General features: G+C 36.3%; 1 protein-coding gene across 1 annotated transcript; it reads left to right on the top strand.

The window, feature by feature from the left end:
- The first annotated feature begins 400 nt into the window (after positions 1 to 400).
- Positions 401 to 18,050, top strand: LOC113100281 (uncharacterized). The gene is made up of 63 exons (XM_026265062.1): positions 401 to 431; positions 523 to 584; positions 785 to 943; positions 1,047 to 1,201; positions 1,305 to 1,426; positions 1,518 to 1,579; positions 1,777 to 1,935; positions 2,041 to 2,195; positions 2,300 to 2,421; positions 2,513 to 2,574; positions 2,776 to 2,934; positions 3,039 to 3,193; positions 3,297 to 3,418; positions 3,510 to 3,571; positions 3,770 to 3,928; positions 4,034 to 4,188; positions 4,292 to 4,413; positions 4,505 to 4,566; positions 4,765 to 4,923; positions 5,028 to 5,182; positions 5,287 to 5,408; positions 5,500 to 5,561; positions 5,763 to 5,921; positions 6,026 to 6,180; positions 6,284 to 6,405; positions 6,497 to 6,558; positions 6,757 to 6,915; positions 7,020 to 7,174; positions 7,279 to 7,400; positions 7,492 to 7,553; positions 7,755 to 7,913; positions 8,018 to 8,172; positions 8,277 to 8,398; positions 9,490 to 9,551; positions 9,750 to 9,908; positions 10,013 to 10,167; positions 10,272 to 10,393; positions 10,485 to 10,546; positions 10,751 to 10,909; positions 11,015 to 11,169; positions 11,274 to 11,395; positions 11,487 to 11,548; positions 11,746 to 11,904; positions 12,011 to 12,165; positions 13,400 to 13,521; positions 13,599 to 13,660; positions 13,787 to 13,887; positions 14,005 to 14,056; positions 14,147 to 14,316; positions 14,479 to 14,600; positions 14,730 to 14,791; positions 14,917 to 15,020; positions 15,128 to 15,179; positions 15,270 to 15,439; positions 15,589 to 15,710; positions 15,845 to 15,906; positions 16,044 to 16,135; positions 16,248 to 16,299; positions 16,412 to 16,593; positions 16,762 to 16,883; positions 16,973 to 17,034; positions 17,191 to 17,431; positions 17,625 to 18,050. Exons 3-63 carry the CDS (start codon positions 813 to 815, stop codon positions 17,727 to 17,729), a joined length of 7,323 nt encoding a protein of 2,440 aa, XP_026120847.1. The 5' UTR covers positions 401 to 431; positions 523 to 584; positions 785 to 812; the 3' UTR covers positions 17,730 to 18,050.
- The last annotated feature ends 914 nt before the right edge of the window (positions 18,051 to 18,964 follow it).

Here is an 18,964-nt window from a genome sequence, read left to right as displayed (position 1 = left end):
TTTTAACAAACCTTTGATGTAAATTAAACCAAATGTGTTTTATTTACAGATCTGGTTCAGCAGTGGTCACAAGCAAGCTGGTGTTCAACTCCTCATCTCCAGTCCCCAGTGAAGCTCTGGTCCTCAGCGCTATCAACACTCTCCGTAATTCCAGAGAGTCACAGCTGAATGAATCAGTGAAGGTGGTGAATGTCAGCTATGAGAGTAAGTCTCGTGATTTAAGGTTTAAAATGTTATGAAATGGAAATGGGTAAAACTGATATGAATGACAATATTTAGTCAAATTAAAAATGTAAACATTTCCACAGAAATCTCAGAAACCTCCTATGCTGTGGTCATTACATTTAACCTGGTTAATATCAGCATGCCAGAGGATCCTGACAACAGAGGCAAACACCAAACAGCAAGTGCAGGACAATATCAATAATGCGGTAAACATGAAAAATTAACAGTGTAAATAGGTTAAGGTCCAATGCCATTCTTCCCCAGAGGCTGATGAATGGTTTGATTTTTCTCCTGCAGCTGAACTATCTTCTGAATGAACCTGGCAAGACATTTTTTGAACCCAAGTCCTCCAATTTTAGGTGAGTTGCAATCTAATTTATCACTATGAATCATACTTTTCATCCACAATGTTTATTTAGTGCCTCATGACTTTCCAGGACATTAAACCAACCAATATAAAAAAATAAATAAAAAAAAATCCTAAATCTCATTAATGCTGTATTACACAAAGGAATTTAATCAACTTTCAAATAAAGTATATTTTCTGTTTTTCCTGTAGGAGCTCTTCAAACCAGATTGAAGGCAGCATGGACTACAGCTTCCAGGATGGAGATACCATACAACCATTCAGCTTCCTAAATGAACTACTTCGGCCAACCACGACAACATTGCTTCCAGAAACAACAACTGGTTTCTCTGTGACCCCTTCAAATCTCATGTAAGTGGCGGATTTCCAATTATTAGAACAATCAAAAAATGGAAAAGGAATTTTTTTTTACAAACCTTTGATGTAAATTAAACCAAATGTGTTTTATTTACAGATCTGGTTCAGCAGTGGTCACAAGCAAGCTGGTGTTCAACTCCTCATCTCCAGTCCCCAGTGAAGCTCTGGTCCTCAGCGCTATCAACACTCTCCGTAATTCCAGAGAGTCACAGCTGAATGAATCAGTGAAGGTGGTGAATGTCAGCTATGAGAGTAAGTTTCGTGATTTAAGGTTTAAAATGTTATGAAACGATAATGGGTAAAACTGATATGAATGACAATATTTTGTCAAATAAAAATGTACACGTTTCCACAGAAATTTCAGAAACCTCCTATGCTGTGGTCATTACATTTAACCTGGTTAATATCAGCATGCCAGAGGATCCTGAGAACAGAGGCAACACCAAACAGAAAGTGCAGGGCATCATCAATAACGCGGTAATAATATCTAATTATCAGTCCAAAAAGGTTTACATCCAATGCCATTCTTCCCCAGAGGCTGATGAATGGTTTGATTTTTCTCCTGCAGCTGAACTATCTTCTGAATGAACCTGGCAAGACATTTTTTGAACCCAAGTCCTCCAATTTTGCGTGAGTTGCAATCTAATTTATCACTATGAATCATACTTTTCATCCACAATGTTTATTTAGTGCCTCATGACTTTCCAGGACATTAAACCAACCAATACATAAAAAAAAAAAAAATTCCTAAAATCTCATTAATGCTGTATTACACAAAGGAATTTAAGCAACTTTCAAATAAAGTATATTTTCTGGTTTTCCTGTAGGAGCTCTTCAAACCAGATTGAAGGCAGCATGGACTACAGCTTCCAGGATGGAGATACCATACAACCAGTCAGCTTCCTAAATGAACTACTTCGGCCAACCACGACAACATTGCTTCCAGAAACAACAACTGGTTTCTCTGTGACCCCTTCAAATCTCATGTAAGTGTCGGATTACCAATTATTAGAACAATCAAACAATGGAAAAGGAATTTTTTTTTTTACAAACCTTTGATGTAAATTAAACCAAATGTGTTTTATTTACAGATCTGGTTCAGCAGTGGTCACAAGCAAGCTGGTGTTCAACTCCTCATCTCCAGTCCCCAGTGAAGCTCTGGTCCTCAGCGCTATCAACACTCTCCGTAATTCCAGAGAGTCACAGCTGAATGAATCAGTGAAGGTGGTGAATGTCAGCTATGAGAGTAAGTTTCATGATTTAAGGTTTAAAATATTATGAAATGGAAATGGGTAAAACTGATATGAATGACAATATTTAGTCAAATTAAAAATGTAAACATTTCCACAGAAATCTCAGAAACCTCCTATGCTGTGGTCATTACATTTAACCTGGTTAATATCAGCATGCCAGAGGATCCTGACAACAGAGGCAACACCAAACAGAAAGTGCAGGACAATATCAATAATGCGGTAAACATGAAAAATTAACAGTGTAAATAGCTTAAGGTCCAATGCCATTCTTCCCCAGAGGCTGATGAATGGTTTGATTTTTCTCCTGCAGCTGAACTATCTTCTGAATGAACCTGGCAAGACATTTTTTGAACCCAAGTCCTCCAATTTTAGGTGAGTTGCAATCTAATTTATCACTATGAATCATACTTTTCATCCACAATGTTTATTTAGTGCCTCATGACTTTCCAGGACATTAAACCAACCAATATAAAAAAATAAATAAAAAAAAATCCTAAAATCTCATTAATGCTGTATTACACAAAGGAATTTAATCAACTTTCAAATAAAGTATATTTTCTGTTTTTCCTGTAGGAGCTCTTCAAACCAGATTGAAGGCAGCATGGACTACAGCTTCCAGGATGGAGATACCATACAACCATTCAGCTTCCTAAATGAACTACTTCGGCCAACCACGACAACATTGCTTCCAGAAACAACAACTGGTTTCTCTGTGACCCCTTCAAATCTCATGTAAGTGGCGGATTTCCAATTATTAGAACAATCAAAAAATGGAAAAGGAATTTTTTTTTTACAAACCTTTGATGTAAATTAAACCAAATGTGTTTTATTTACAGATCTGGTTCAGCAGTGGTCACAAGCAAGCTGGTGTTCAACTCCTCATCTCCAGTCCCCAGTGAAGCTCTGGTCCTCAGCGCTATCAACACTCTCCGTAATTCCAGAGAGTCACAGCTGAATGAATCAGTGAAGGTGGTGAATGTCAGCTATGAGAGTAAGTTTCGTGATTTAAGGTTTAAAATGTTATGAAACGATAATGGGTAAAACTGATATGAATGACAATATTTTGTCAAATAAAAATGTACACGTTTCCACAGAAATTTCAGAAACCTCCTATGCTGTGGTCATTACATTTAACCTGGTTAATATCAGCATGCCAGAGGATCCTGAGAACAGAGGCAACACCAAACAGAAAGTGCAGGGCATCATCAATAACGCGGTAATAATATCTAATTATCAGTCCAAAAAGGTTTACATCCAATGCCATTCTTCCCCAGAGGCTGATGAATGGTTTGATTTTTCTCCTGCAGCTGAACTATCTTCTGAATGAACCTGGCAAGACATTTTTTGAACCCAAGTCCTCCAATTTTGCGTGAGTTGCAATCTAATTTATCACTATGAATCATACTTTTCATCCACAATGTTTATTTAGTGCCTCATGACTTTCCAGGACATTAAACCAACCAATACATAAAAAAAAAAAAAAATTCCTAAAATCTCATTAATGCTGTATTACACAAAGGAATTTAAGCAACTTTCAAATAAAGTATATTTTCTGTTTTTCCTGTAGGAGCTCTTCAAACCAGATTGAAGGCAGCATGGACTACAGCTTCCAGGATGGAGATACCATACAACCATTCAGCTTCCTAAATGAACTACGTCGGCCAACCACGACAACATTGCTTCCAGAAACAACAACTGGTTTCTCTGTGACCCCTTCAAATCTCATGTAAGTGTCGGATTACCAATTATTAGAACAATCAAAAAATGGAAAAGGATTTTTTTTTTTTACAAACCTTTGATGTAAATTAAACCAAATGTGTTTTATTTACAGATCTGGTTCAGCAGTGGTCACAAGCAAGCTGGTGTTCAACTCCTCATCTCCAGTCCCCAGTGAAGCTCTGGTCCTCAGCGCTATCAACACTCTCCGTAATTCCAGAGAGTCACAGCTGAATGAATCAGTGAAGGTGGTGAATGTCAGCTATGAGAGTAAGTTTCATGATTTAAGGTTTAAAATATTATGAAACGATAATGGGTAAAACTGATATGAATGACAATATTTTGTCAAATAATAATGTACACGTTTCCACAGAAATCTCAGAAACCTCCTATGCTGTGGTCATTACATTTAACCTGGTTAATATCAGCATGCCAGAGGATCCTGAGAACAGAGGCAACACCAAACAGAAAGTGCAGGGCATCATCAATAACGCGGTAATAATATCTAATTATCAGTCCAAAAAGGTTTACATCCAATGCCATTCTTCCCCAGAGGCTGATGAATGGTTTGATTTTTCTCCTGCAGCTGAACTATCTTCTGAATGAACCTGGCAAGACATTTTTTGAACCCAAGTCCTCCAATTTTACGTGAGTTGCAATCTAATTTATCACTATGAATCATACTTTTCATCCACAATGTTTATTTAGTGCCTCATGACTTTCCAGGACATTAAACCAACCAATATAAAAAAAATAAAATAAAATCCTAAAATCTCATTAATGCTGTATTACACAAAGGAATTTAAGCAACTTTCAAATAAAGTATATTTTCTGTTTTTCCTGTAGGAGCTCTTCAAACCAGATTGAAGGCAGCATGGACTACAGCTTCCAGGATGGAGATACCATACAACCAGTCAGCTTCCTAAATGAACTACTTCGGCCAACCACGACAACATTGCTTCCAGAAACAACAACTGGTTTCTCTGTGACCCCTTCAAATCTCATGTAAGTGTCGGATTACCAATTATTAGAACAATCAAACAATGGAAAAGGAATTTTTTTTTTACAAACCTTTGATGTAAATTAAACCAAATGTGTTTTATTTACAGATCTGGTTCAGCAGTGGTCACAAGCAAGCTGGTGTTCAACTCCTCATCTCCAGTCCCCAGTGAAGCTCTGGTCCTCAGCGCTATCAACACTCTCCGTAATTCCAGAGAGTCACAGCTGAATGAATCAGTGAAGGTGGTGAATGTCAGCTATGAGAGTAAGTTTCATGATTTAAGGTTTAAAATATTATGAAATGGAAATGGGTAAAACTGATATGAATGACAATATTTAGTCAAATTAAAAATGTAAACATTTCCACAGAAATCTCAGAAACCTCCTATGCTGTGGTCATTACATTTAACCTGGTTAATATCAGCATGCCAGAGGATCCTGACAACAGAGGCAACACCAAACAGCAAGTGCAGGACAATATCAATAATGCGGTAAACATGAAAAATTAACAGTGTAAATAGCTTAAGGTCCAATGCCATTCTTCCCCAGAGGCTGATGAATGGTTTGATTTTTCTCCTGCAGCTGAACTATCTTCTGAATGAACCTGGCAAGACATTTTTTGAACCCAAGTCCTCCAATTTTAGGTGAGTTGCAATCTAATTTATCACTATGAATCATACTTTTCATCCACAATGTTTATTTAGTGCCTCATGACTTTCCAGGACATTAAACCAACCAATATAAAAAAATAAATAAAAAAAAATCCTAAAATCTCATTAATGCTGTATTACACAAAGGAATTTAATCAACTTTCAAATAAAGTATATTTTCTGTTTTTCCTGTAGGAGCTCTTCAAACCAGATTGAAGGCAGCATGGACTACAGCTTCCAGGATGGAGATACCATACAACCATTCAGCTTCCTAAATGAACTACTTCGGCCAACCACGACAACATTGCTTCCAGAAACAACAACTGGTTTCTCTGTGACCCCTTCAAATCTCATGTAAGTGGCGGATTTCCAATTATTAGAACAATCAAAAAATGGAAAAGGAATTTTTTTTTTACAAACCTTTGATGTAAATTAAACCAAATGTGTTTTATTTACAGATCTGGTTCAGCAGTGGTCACAAGCAAGCTGGTGTTCAACTCCTCATCTCCAGTCCCCAGTGAAGCTCTGGTCCTCAGCGCTATCAACACTCTCCGTAATTCCAGAGAGTCACAGCTGAATGAATCAGTGAAGGTGGTGAATGTCAGCTATGAGAGTAAGTTTCGTGATTTAAGGTTTAAAATGTTATGAAACGATAATGGGTAAAACTGATATGAATGACAATATTTTGTCAAATAAAAATGTACACGTTTCCACAGAAATTTCAGAAACCTCCTATGCTGTGGTCATTACATTTAACCTGGTTAATATCAGCATGCCAGAGGATCCTGAGAACAGAGGCAACACCAAACAGAAAGTGCAGGGCATCATCAATAATGCGGTAAACATGAAAATTATCAGTCCAAAAAGCTTTACAGTCCAATGCCATTCTTCCCCAGAGGCTGATGAATGGTTTGATTTTTCTCCTGCAGCTGAACTATCTTCTGAATGAACCTGGCAAGACATTTTTTGAACCCAAGTCCTCCAATTTTAGGTGAGTTGCAATCTAATTTATCACTATGAATCATACTTTTCATCCACAATGTTTATTTAGTGCCTCATGACTTTCCAGGACATTAAACCAACCAATATAAAAAAAAAAAAAAAAATTCCTAAAATCTCATTAATGCTGTATTACACAAAGGAATTTAAGCAACTTTCAAATAAAGTATATTTTCTGTTTTTCCTGTAGGAGCTCTTCAAACCAGATTGAAGGCAGCATGGACTACAGCTTCCAGGATGGAGATACCATACAACCATTCAGCTTCCTAAATGAACTACGTCGGCCAACCACGACAACATTGCTTCCAGAAACAACAACTGGTTTCTCTGTGACCCCTTCAAATCTCATGTAAGTGTCGGATTACCAATTATTAGAACAATCAAACAATGGAAAAGGAATTTTTTTTTTACAAACCTTTGATGTAAATTAAACCAAATGTGTTTTATTTACAGATCTGGTTCAGCAGTGGTCACAAGCAAGCTGGTGTTCAACTCCTCATCTCCAGTCCCCAGTGAAGCTCTGGTCCTCAGCGCTATCAACACTCTCCGTAATTCCAGAGAGTCACAGCTGAATGAATCAGTGAAGGTGGTGAATGTCAGCTATGAGAGTAAGTCTCGTGATTTAAGGTTTAAAATGTTATGAAATGGAAATGGGTAAAACTGATATGAATGACAATATTTAGTCAAATTAAAAATGTAAACATTTCCACAGAAATCTCAGAAACCTCCTATGCTGTGGTCATTACATTTAACCTGGTTAATATCAGCATGCCAGAGGATCCTGACAACAGAGGCAACACCAAACAGAAAGTGCAGGACAATATCAATAATGCGGTAAACATGAAAAATTAACAGTGTAAATAGCTTAAGGTCCAATGCCATTCTTCCCCAGAGGCTGATGAATGGTTTGATTTTTCTCCTGCAGCTGAACTATCTTCTGAATGAACCTGGCAAGACATTTTTTGAACCCAAGTCCTCCAATTTTAGGTGAGTTGCAATCTAATTTATCACTATGAATCATACTTTTCATCCACAATGTTTATTTAGTGCCTCATGACTTTCCAGGACATTAAACCAACCAATATAAAAAAATAAATAAAATAAAATCCTAAAATCTCATTAATGCTGTATTACACAAAGGAATTTAAGCAACTTTCAAATAAAGTATATTTTCTGTTTTTCCTGTAGGAGCTCTTCAAACCAGATTGAAGGCAGCATGGACTACAGCTTCCAGGATGGAGATACCATACAACCATTCAGCTTCCTAAATGAACTACTTCGGCCAACCACGACAACATTGCTTCCAGAAACAACAACTGGTTTCTCTGTGACCCCTTCAAATCTCATGTAAGTGGCGGATTTCCAATTATTAGAACAATCAAAAAATGGAAAAGGAATTTTTTTTTTACAAACCTTTGATGTAAATTAAACCAAATGTGTTTTATTTACAGATCTGGTTCAGCAGTGGTCACAAGCAAGCTGGTGTTCAACTCCTCATCTCCAGTCCCCAGTGAAGCTCTGGTCCTCAGCGCTATCAACACTCTCCGTAATTCCAGAGAGTCACAGCTGAATGAATCAGTGAAGGTGGTGAATGTCAGCTATGAGAGTAAGTCTCGTGATTTAAGGTTTAAAATGTTATGAAATGGAAATGGGTAAAACTGATATGAATGACAATATTTAGTCAAATTAAAAATGTAAACATTTCCACAGAAATCTCAGAAACCTCCTATGCTGTGGTCATTACATTTAACCTGGTTAATATCAGCATGCCAGAGGATCCTGAGAACAGAGGCAACACCAAACAGCAAGTGCAGGACAATATCAATAATGCGGTAAACATGAAAAATTAACAGTGTAAATAGCTTAAGGTCCAATGCCATTCTTCCCCAGAGGCTGATGAATGGTTTGATTTTTCTCCTGCAGCTGAACTATCTTCTGAATGAACCTGGCAAGACATTTTTTGAACCCAAGTCCTCCAATTTTAGGTGAGTTGCAATCTAATTTATCACTATGAATCATACTTTTCATCCACAATGTTTATTTAGTGCCTCATGACTTTCCAGGACATTAAACCAACCAATATAAAAAAAAAAAAAAAAAAAAAATCCTAAAATCTCATTAATGCTGTATTACACAAAGGAATTTAAGCAACTTTCAAATAAAGTATATTTTCTGTTTTTCCAGTAGGAGCTCTTCAAACCAGATTGAAGGCAGCATGGACTACAGCTTCCAGGATGGAGATACCATACAACCAGTCAGCTTCCTAAATGAACTACGTCGGCCAACCACGACAACATTGCTTCCAGAAACAACAACTGGTTTCTCTGTGACCCCTTCAAATCTCATGTAAGTGTCGGATTTCCAATTATTAGAACAATCAAAAAATGGAAAAGGAATTTTTTTTTTACAAACCTTTGATGTAAATTAAACCAAATGTGTTTTATTTACAGATCTGGTTCAGCAGTGGTCACAAGCAAGCTGGTGTTCAACTCCTCATCTCCAGTCCCCAGTGAAGCTCTGGTCCTCAGCGCTATCAACACTCTCCGTAATTCCAGAGAGTCACAGCTGAATGAATCAGTGAAGGTGGTGAATGTCAGCTATGAGAGTAAGTCTCGTGATTTAAGGTTTAAAATGTTATGAAACGATAATGGGTAAAACTGATATGAATGACAATATTTTGTCAAATTAAAAATGTACACGTTTCCACAGAAATCTCAGAAACCTCCTATGCTGTGGTCATTACATTTAACCTGGTTAATATCAGCATGCCAGAGGATCCTGAGAACAGAGGGCAACACCAAACAGAAAGTGCAGGGCATCATCAATAACGCGGTAATAATATCTAATTATCAGTCCAAAAAGGTTTACATCCAATGCCATTCTTCCCCAGAGGCTGATGAATGGTTTGATTTTTCTCCTGCAGCTGAACTATCTTCTGAATGAACCTGGCAAGACATTTTTTGAACCCAAGTCCTCCAATTTTACGTGAGTTGCAATCTAATTTATCACTATGAATCATACTTTTCATCCACAATGTTTATTTAGTGCCTCATGACTTTCCAGGACATTAAACCAACCAATATAAAAAAAAAAAAAAAAATCCTAAAATCTCATTAATGCTGTATTACACAAAGGAATTTAAGCAACTTTCAAATAAAGTATATTTTCTGGTTTTTCCTGTAGGAGCTCTTCAAACCAGATTGAAGGCAGCATGGACTACAGCTTCCAGGATGGAGATACCATACAACCAGTCAGCTTCCTAAATGAACTACGTCGGCCAACCACGACAACATTGCTTCCAGAAACAACAACTGGTTTCTCTGTGACCCCTTCAAATCTCATGTAAGTGTCGGATTACCAATTATTAGAACAATCAAAAATGGAAAAGGATTTTTTTTTTTTACAAACCTTTGATGTAAATTAAACCAAATGTGTTTTATTTACAGATCTGGTTCAGCAGTGGTCACAAGCAAGCTGGTGTTCAACTCCTCATCTCCAGTCCCCAGTGAAGCTCTGGTCCTCAGCGCTATCAACACTCTCCGTAATTCCAGAGAGTCACAGCTGAATGAATCAGTGAAGGTGGTGAATGTCAGCTATGAGAGTAAGTCTCGTGATTTAAGGTTTAAAATGTTATGAAATGGAAATGGGTAAAACTGATATGAATGACAATATTTAGTCAAATTAAAAATGTACACGTTTCCACAGAAATCTCAGAAACCTCCTATGCTGTGGTCATTACATTTAACCTGGTTAATATCAGCATGCCAGAGGATCCTGACAACAGAGGCAACACCAAACAGCAAGTGCAGGACAATATCAATAATGCGGTAAACATGAAAAATTAACAGTGTAAATAGCTTAAGGTCCAATGCCATTCTTCCCCAGAGGCTGATGAATGGTTTGATTTTTCTCCTGCAGCTGAACTATCTTCTGAATGAACCTGGCAAGACATTTTTTGAACCCAAGTCCTCCAATTTTAGGTGAGTTGCAATCTAATTTATCACTATGAATCATACTTTTCATCCACAATGTTTATTTAGTGCCTCTTGACTTTTCCAGGACATTAAACCAACCAATATACAAAAAAACATCAACAAAAAAAATCCAAAATCTCATTAATGCTGTATTACACAAAGGAATTTAAGCAACTTTCAAATAAAGTATATTTTCTGTTTTTCCTGTAGGAGCTCTTCAAACCAGATTGAAGGCAGCATGGACTACAGCTTCCAGGATGGAGATACCATACAACCAGTCAGCTTCCTAAATGAACTACTTCGGCCAACCACGACAACATTGCTTCCAGAAACAACAACTGGTTTCTCTGTGACCCCTTCAAATCTCATGTAAGTGTCGGATTACCAATTATTAGAACAATCAAACAATGGAAAAGGAATTTTTTTTTTTGCAAACCTTTGATGTAAATTAAACCAAATGTGTTTTATTTACAGATCTGGTTCAGCAGTGGTCACAAGCAAGCTGGTGTTCAACTCCTCATCTCCAGTCCCCAGTGAAGCTCTGGTCCTCAGCGCTATCAACACTCTCCGTAATTCCAGAGAGTCACAGCTGAATGAATCAGTGAAGGTGGTGAATGTCAGCTATGAGAGTAAGTTTCATGATTTAAGGTTTAAAATGTTATGAAATTGAAATGGGTAAAACTGATATGAATTACAATATTTAGTCAAATTAAAAATGTAAACATTTCCACAGAAATCTCAGAAACCTCCTATGCTGTGGTCATTACATTTAACCTGGTTAATATCAGCATGCCAGAGGATCCTGAGAACAGAGGCAACACCAAACAGAAAGTGCAGGGCATCATCAATAATGCGGTAATAATATCTAATTATCAGTCCAAAAAGGTTTACATCCAATGCCATTCTTCCCCAGAGGCTGATGAATGGTTTGATTTTTCTCCTGCAGCTGAACTATCTTCTGAATGAACCTGGCAAGACATTTTTTGAACCCAAGTCCTCCAATTTTAGGTGAGTTGCAATCTAATTTATCACTATGAATCATACTTTTCATCCACAATGTTTATTTAGTGCCTCATGACTTTCCAGGACATTAAACCAACCAATATAAAAAATAAAAAAAAATTCCTAAAATCTCATTAATGCTGTATTACACAAAGGAATTTAAGCAACTTTCAAATAAAGTATATTTTCTTGTTTTCCTGTAGGAGCTCTTCAAACCAGATTGAAGGCAGCATGGACTACAGCTTCCAGGATGGAGATGCCATACAACCATTCAGCTTTCTAAATTTACTACGTCGGCCAACCACGACAACATTGCTTCCAGAAACAACAACTGGTTTCTCTGTGACCCCTTCAAATCTCATGTAAGTGTCGGATTACCAATTCTTAGAACAATCAAACAATGGAAAAGGATTTTTTTTTTTTTACAAACCTTTGATGTAAATTAAACCAAATGTGTTTTATTTACAGATCTGGTTCAGCAGTGGTCACAAGCAAGCTGGTGTTCAACTCCTCATCTCCAGTCCCCAGTGAAGCTCTGGTCCTCAGCGCTATCAACACTCTCCGTAATTCCAGAGAGTCACAGCTGAATGAATCAGTGAAGGTGGTGAATGTCAGCTATGAGAGTAAGTTTCATGATTTAAGGTTTAAAATGTAATGAAACGATAATGGGTAAAACTGATATGAATGACAATATTTTGTCAAATTAAAAATGTACACGTTTCCGCAGAAATCTCAGAAACCTCCTATGCTGTGGTCATTACATTTAACCTGGTTAATATCAGCATGCCAGAGGATCCTGACAACAGAGGCAACACCAAACAGAAAGTGCAGGGCATCATCAATAACGCGGTAATAATATCTAATTATCAGTCCAAAAAGGTTTACATCCAATGCCATTCTTCCCCAGAGGCTGATGAATGGTTTGATTTTTTTCCTGCAGCTGAACTATCTTCTGAATGAACCTGGCAAGACATTTTTTGAACCCAAGTCCTCCAATTTTAGGTGAGTTGCAATCTAATTTATCACTATGAATCATACTTTTCATGTTTATTTGTACCTCATGATTTTCAAGGACATTAAAACCTGCCAATATATATATATATATATATATATATATATATATATATATATATATATATATATAAATACATAAAAATTAATCCAAAGGTCTCAATAAAGCTGTTTCATCCAAAGTTATTTAAGCATTTCGCAAATACATGTTCTCTTCTGTTTTTCCTGTAGGAGCTCTTCAAACCAGATTGAAGGCAGCATGGACTACAGCTTCCAGGATGGAGATACCATACAGCCATTCAGCTTCCTAAAAGAGCTTCGTTCTCAGTCTGGTATGTTAGTACTGACATACATCTATACAAACTGAAAAACAACTTTTCCTCAAAATCTAAATATTATTGTATGTTACTCCTTTTAATTGCAGAACTGACCCATACTACAATGTTTCCAGACACAATAACCAATTTCCCTTTGACTGCTTCAAGTCTAATGCAAGTATTGAGATTCCATTTAAATGCAGAGAGTTATGGCTGTAATTTTAGCACAAAAAGTGAACCACGTTAATCAAAATTTATCATCTTTACAGATCTGGTTCAGCAGTGGTCACAAGCAAGCTGGTGTTCAACTCCTCATCTCCAGTCCCCAGTGAAGCTCTGGTCCTCAGCGCTATCAACACTCTCCGTAATTCCAGAGAGTCACAGCTGAATGAATCAGTGAAGGTGGTGAATGTCAGCTATGAGAGTAAGTCTCATCATTTTCAGTTTAGAATCTTTTTAAAAGAATACGAGCAAAACAGCAATGAATGTCAAATTTTCACCCAATCAACAATAATTTCTTTCTAAACAGAAATTTCCGAATCTTCCTATGCTGTGATTTTTAAATTTAATATGAGTGACATCAACATGCCAAGGGACTCTGGACTCAGAGACAACATCTACCTGCAAGTACAGGATACTATCAATAAAGCGGTAAGCATTCACCAATAACCCATTTAAAATCCAGTATTCAGTTCAGTTTGATTCATTATTTGTATTTTTACCTGCAGCTTAACACTCTTCTGAATGAACCAAACAGTCCAGCTTTAAAACCCACCCCATCCAACTTTAGGTAAGATGCAGTCTGTCATGATCTGTGTTTTTTTTGTTTTGTTCCCAAATTTGATTTTTTTGTGCATATGCATTGATGTCTTTATATTGTATGCAACAGATACTGTATATTGTTGTTTTTCTCTAGGAGTACATTAAATAAGATTGAGGGCAGTATGGAGTACAACTTCCAAAATACAGATGTCATAAAACCAGTCAGCTTCTTACAGACACTTAGTTCACTGACAGGTTCGTCAAAACTGAAAATCAAACATTACTTAAGATTTAGTTTTAAATGTGTTGCTCCACCAACACCAAATACTGTTAATGCAGTCCTTCTCGACTAATCATTACTTTATTTTACAGTCTTAACAACAGCCAGTACTCTGACAACAAGCATAACTTCTCCACCAACCTTGTAAGAGCCATGATTCCAGTGTCATTTTGTAAAAGCCAGTTATTTTCTGAATCTGTCTTTACATTCCTGTTATTTTATCATCTTTGGTAGGTTCGGGAAGGCTTATATAAAAATCCTATTGGTGTTTCACACACTGGGCCCAGTACCTAGCAAGGATTACATTCTAAACGTGGCCAACTCCTTGCTCAACCCACGTTACAAAACTAAAGTAGACATAACTCCAACCCAGAGTACGAGCTTTGTGGATATCATCTATGAAAGTGAGTTTTTCTGTCCTCTTTAAGCTCCTGAATAATTTTGAATATGCCATTTGAATGCAAATGATGTTTATTGTGTAGAGCTGTAGTAGCTTGCATTTACAGAACATTTTATCACTCACATATAATGACACAACTAATCAATTTTTTGTTCTGTGTTTTAAGAACTTAATGAGACCTCCTATGCTCTCACATTTGAGTTTGAAATCAGTAATATATCCATGTCTGAGAAACGTGAACTACGGAATGAAACCTACACTTCAATCAAAAGAACTATGAATACATTGGTAAGATTTAGACACTTAGATTTAATGGTTTCTAACAAAACCTTCCTGTGATGAATGCCTAATTCTAATCACAGCAACTTTAACATTAATAAACACATTAATCTCTGTATTTATTACTCCACTCTACAGCTTGGCAACATCCTGAATGATCCATCAGCTTCTCAGTTTGATCTGCAAAATGTGAAATTCGAGTAAGTTCTGAATCTGTAGAAATGTCTCAAATCTGCTTTAAACATGGATTCATTTTTAGTATGTGGAGATGATGTTTTTAGACATCTACTTCTGTTCCTAATTGCACATTTGAATCTCCACACAGTGATAACAGCACAGTGATTAATGCCAGTGTTCAGTATGTCTACTCACAAAGTGACTTGAACATAAACAGCACCTTTGTCAAGGAAATATTCAGTGCTAAGGAAGGTAATACCTTTACATCCACACATGCAATGTCACATTTTATATGCTCCGAAAGCACTGAATACTTTAAAGCATGAATATTCTCCACTAATCATTACTTTATTTTACAGTCTTAACAACAGCCAGTACTCTGACAACAAGTATAACTTCTCCACCAACCTTGTAAGAGCAATGATTCCAGTGTCATTTTGTAAAAGCCAGTTATTTTCTGAATCTGTCTTTACATTCCTGTTATTTTATCATCTTTGGTAGGTTCGGGAAAGCTTATATAAAAATCCTATTGGTGTTTCACACACTGGGCCCAGTACCTAGTAAGGATTACATTCTAAAATTGGCCAACATTAAGCTCAGCCCACGTTACAAAACTAGAGTAGACACAATTCCAACCCAGAGTACGAGCCTTGTGGATATCGGCTATGAAAGTGAGTTTCTCTCTTCTTTAAGCTCCTATTTGTTCTGAATATGTCATTTGATGTTTATTGTGTAGAGCTGTAGTAGCTTGCATTTTAAGAGCATCTTATCACTCACATATACTGACACAACTAATCATTTTTTTGTTCTGTGTTTTAAGAACTTAATGAGACCTCCTATGCTCTCACATTTGAGTTTGAAATCAGTAATATATCCATGTCTGAGAAACGTGAACTAAGGAATGAAACCTACACTTCAATCAAAAAAACGATTAATACATTGGTGAGATTGAGACACTTCGATTTAATGGTTTCTAACAAAACCTTACAGTGAAAATAAATATAACTTATTCTGATCACATTAACTTTAACATTAATAAACACATTAATCTCTCTATTTATTACTCCACTCTACAGCTTGTCGACATCCTGAATGATCCATCAGCTTCTCAGTTTGATCTGCAAAACGTTAAATTCGAGTAAGTTCTGAATCTGGAGAAATGTCTTAATGATTGTGCCAAATCTGCTTTAAACATTGATTCATTTTTAGTATAAGGAGATGATGTTTTTAGACTTCTACTTCTGTTCCTCATTGCACATTTGAATCTCCACACAGTGATAACAGCACAGTGATTAATGCCAGTGTTCAGTATGTCTACTCACAAAGTGACTTGAACACAAACAGCATCTATTTCAGTGCTAAGGAAGGTAATACCTTTACATCCACACATGCAATGTCACATTTTATATGCTCCATAAGCACTGAATAATTTAATTTAAAGCACAATTATTCTCTACTAATCATTATTTTATTTTACAGTGTTAACTACAGCCAGTACTCTGACAACAAGCATAACCTCTCCACCAACCTTGTAAGAGCAATGATTAATTTTAACTTTGCATTCCGCTATATTTCCATATTTTGAAAATAGATGGTAACATGGAACTAACCTTCCAAAAAAATAAATGCACCATCTTTTGCAGGTTTGGGAAGGTGATCATATATATCACCCTTTTGTTTAAAACAAAGGGTACTATCCCAAGTGAGGGTAACGTTGTAAATGTGGCTAACGGCCTGTTGACCGGAATGAAACTGAGAGTTAAACGATCCATCACAGCAAAAGATCTGGCTGAGCTTGTGAACTTTGTGAATGTCACCTATACAAGTGAGTTTTTCTCTCCAGCCTTTTTTTAATGTGCACATAACATTTGAATGCACATGTAGTAAGCTTTTCCTTTGAAAGAAAATGTTTAAATCAGTATGTGGATAGTGAAATTTTAACATCCACATTGAACCACCCCACAACTAATTGTTTTGTTTATGTATTTATTAGAAATCAATGACAACTCCTTCTCTCTGAACTTTGGATTTGAAATCAGCAATATATCCATGTCTGAAAAAATTGAATTCAGGAATGAGACCTACACAGTGATCCAGGACTACATAAATAAATTTGTGAGTTTCGGTTACTGAGAAATTGCTTTATTTTAGTCACATTAAACCATAAACAAATGTATAAATACAAATTTATTTCTGCTTTTTAGGTGTCCACGATCCTGAATAGGACAACAACTACTAACTTTAATTTCAATCAGATCGTTTTCAAGTAAGTTCTGGCTAAGTATTTTTTATTTTTAACTTTTTTTTAAAGCGGGGTTTTTAATGATTTCAAGAGATCTGCTGTCATCATTGAGTAGTTTCGGGTGAGGAACAATCACTTTATTTATTTTGCTTCATTTCTCATTGTGCATTTTCTCCACAGGGGTAACTCCACCGTGATAGAGGCCAATGTACAGTATGTTTTCACAGACAGTGACATCGGCACTTTCGGCTTGGTCAGCACTTTGCTCGGACCTACTGTAACAGCTGCTCCAACCACCTATTACCCCACAGTCCTGACCACTGCAATGTTAAACAACAGTACAAATGCAGCATGGATTGTGGCTATCATTGTCCCCTGCGCTATTGTCATCGGCCTCGTACCTTGCTGGATTCTTCTTTGCGTAAGTATTATGTCGACTGAATGTCAAATTTGTGCATTTGAAGTAAATTGATTAATGACAACATACAAGTGTTACTCTTTTGTCTTAAAAATAGATTTAAATTTAAATTATATATAATGTTTATAATGTACAGCTGTGTAAAAGTGTTCCCTTCCATGATGCTAACTCTCACTGTGTCTGTTTCTGTGTTCAGTGTTTGCTGTGTGGTTGTTGTGGAGCAATCAGGAGACGTTGGCACAGAAGACGGTCGTACAATGTACAGTACGCACAGTACGCACCTCGAAACAGCATCTTCTAGAGATATTCAAAAAAATCCTTTGATGCTTTAAATATGAATTTTCCTGTATTGCTGGGCATACAGAACCTCTCTTAATGTGATACAACTGTGATTTAAAACAACAACAACAACAGCAACTACTATTTAAGGAATGATTTTATTTATTTTAAAAAAACTGCTATGTAAAGTAATGAGAATCTTGTTTTTTAAATGAAAGATTTATTTGGTAGTATGTATTTAATGTTAAGGGGAAAAATCTAGAATGTGTTGATCACTTCTTTATTCACACATGTACTTTATCTAAAATAACATACTGCATCTTGATGTCATATTTATGTAAAAATCCACAATTAATGTTTTAAGACTGTGTAGTTCAATTCTATAATTTAATAAAACAATTCAATATCAATATGAGAACATTATTGTAGCCTAACCATAATTGTTGGTATATACAATACAGTGCTTTACAGCTTTAATATGTTGAAATAATTCATCTGGGCTCATCATACCAGTCCTGACTGTCTAATAAATGCAAAGACACAATGGTTATTATGATGATTGATAAAACATCTTCAACCCAGACTAATACTCCATATCCGATACATTAAATGGAGTGTCAGACATTTTGTAGTGCTGTCTTACTTCTTTGTGAACAGTTTAACAGACACACCTTTGAAAACAATCAACATTTGTTTCTATTGTTCACATACAGGTGGAATGTTTCTGAATTAAGCTCTGGTAGAAATTCATGCATGGTTAACATCGCAGCACCTTTAAATATGTGGATCTAACATAATCGAGTCAAAAAGTTATTCATTTAAATATAAAATAATTCTATTAAATGCAGAGGAAATTTGACTTGGTAACAAGAGCATAGAGTAGGCATACAGTAGGCATACAGTACATAGGCTACATACAGCAGAGGTCCTCAGCGTGCAATGTTTCACTTTACTTCACGTACCAGCCATCCCCAGTTATTTGATAAAGTATACTGCCATACAAAGCAAAAAGGCAGTAACTGCAGTTTTGGTAAAAAAATTAGTTATTGTCATTTTCATGACATTCAAGGCATCCTTTGTTATGTGACAACACATCTTGTCTGAAATGTGTGTCGTTTTGGAGAAAAATGGTAGTTGTTTGTACAGTAACTACTTAGGCTGGATGACAGGATAACTTTTAAGTCATTTTTCTTAGTTCTGCACTCTGCGTAGTTACTGCCTTCTTGCTTTGTAGGGCAGTATAGGAGTGTAAATAAC

The sequence above is a fragment of the Carassius auratus genome, unplaced genomic scaffold, assembly GCF_003368295.1.
Source record: "Carassius auratus strain Wakin unplaced genomic scaffold, ASM336829v1 scaf_tig00217218, whole genome shotgun sequence".
Lineage (NCBI taxonomy): Eukaryota > Metazoa > Chordata > Actinopteri > Cypriniformes > Cyprinidae > Carassius > Carassius auratus.
This window is presented reverse-complemented; position numbering and strand designations above follow the sequence as displayed.

Excerpts from the sequence above, each read along its gene's own strand:
- LOC113100281 (XM_026265062.1), top strand. The coding sequence starts at position 813 with ATGGACTACAGCTTCCAGGATGGAGATACCATACAACCATTCAGCTTC. Across the intron at positions 1,202-1,304 it reads GGTGAATGTCAGCTATGAGA|AAATTTCAGAAACCTCCTAT; the intron begins GTAAGTTTCGTG and ends ACGTTTCCACAG. Across the intron at positions 7,175-7,278 it reads GGTGAATGTCAGCTATGAGA|AAATCTCAGAAACCTCCTAT; the intron begins GTAAGTCTCGTG and ends ACATTTCCACAG.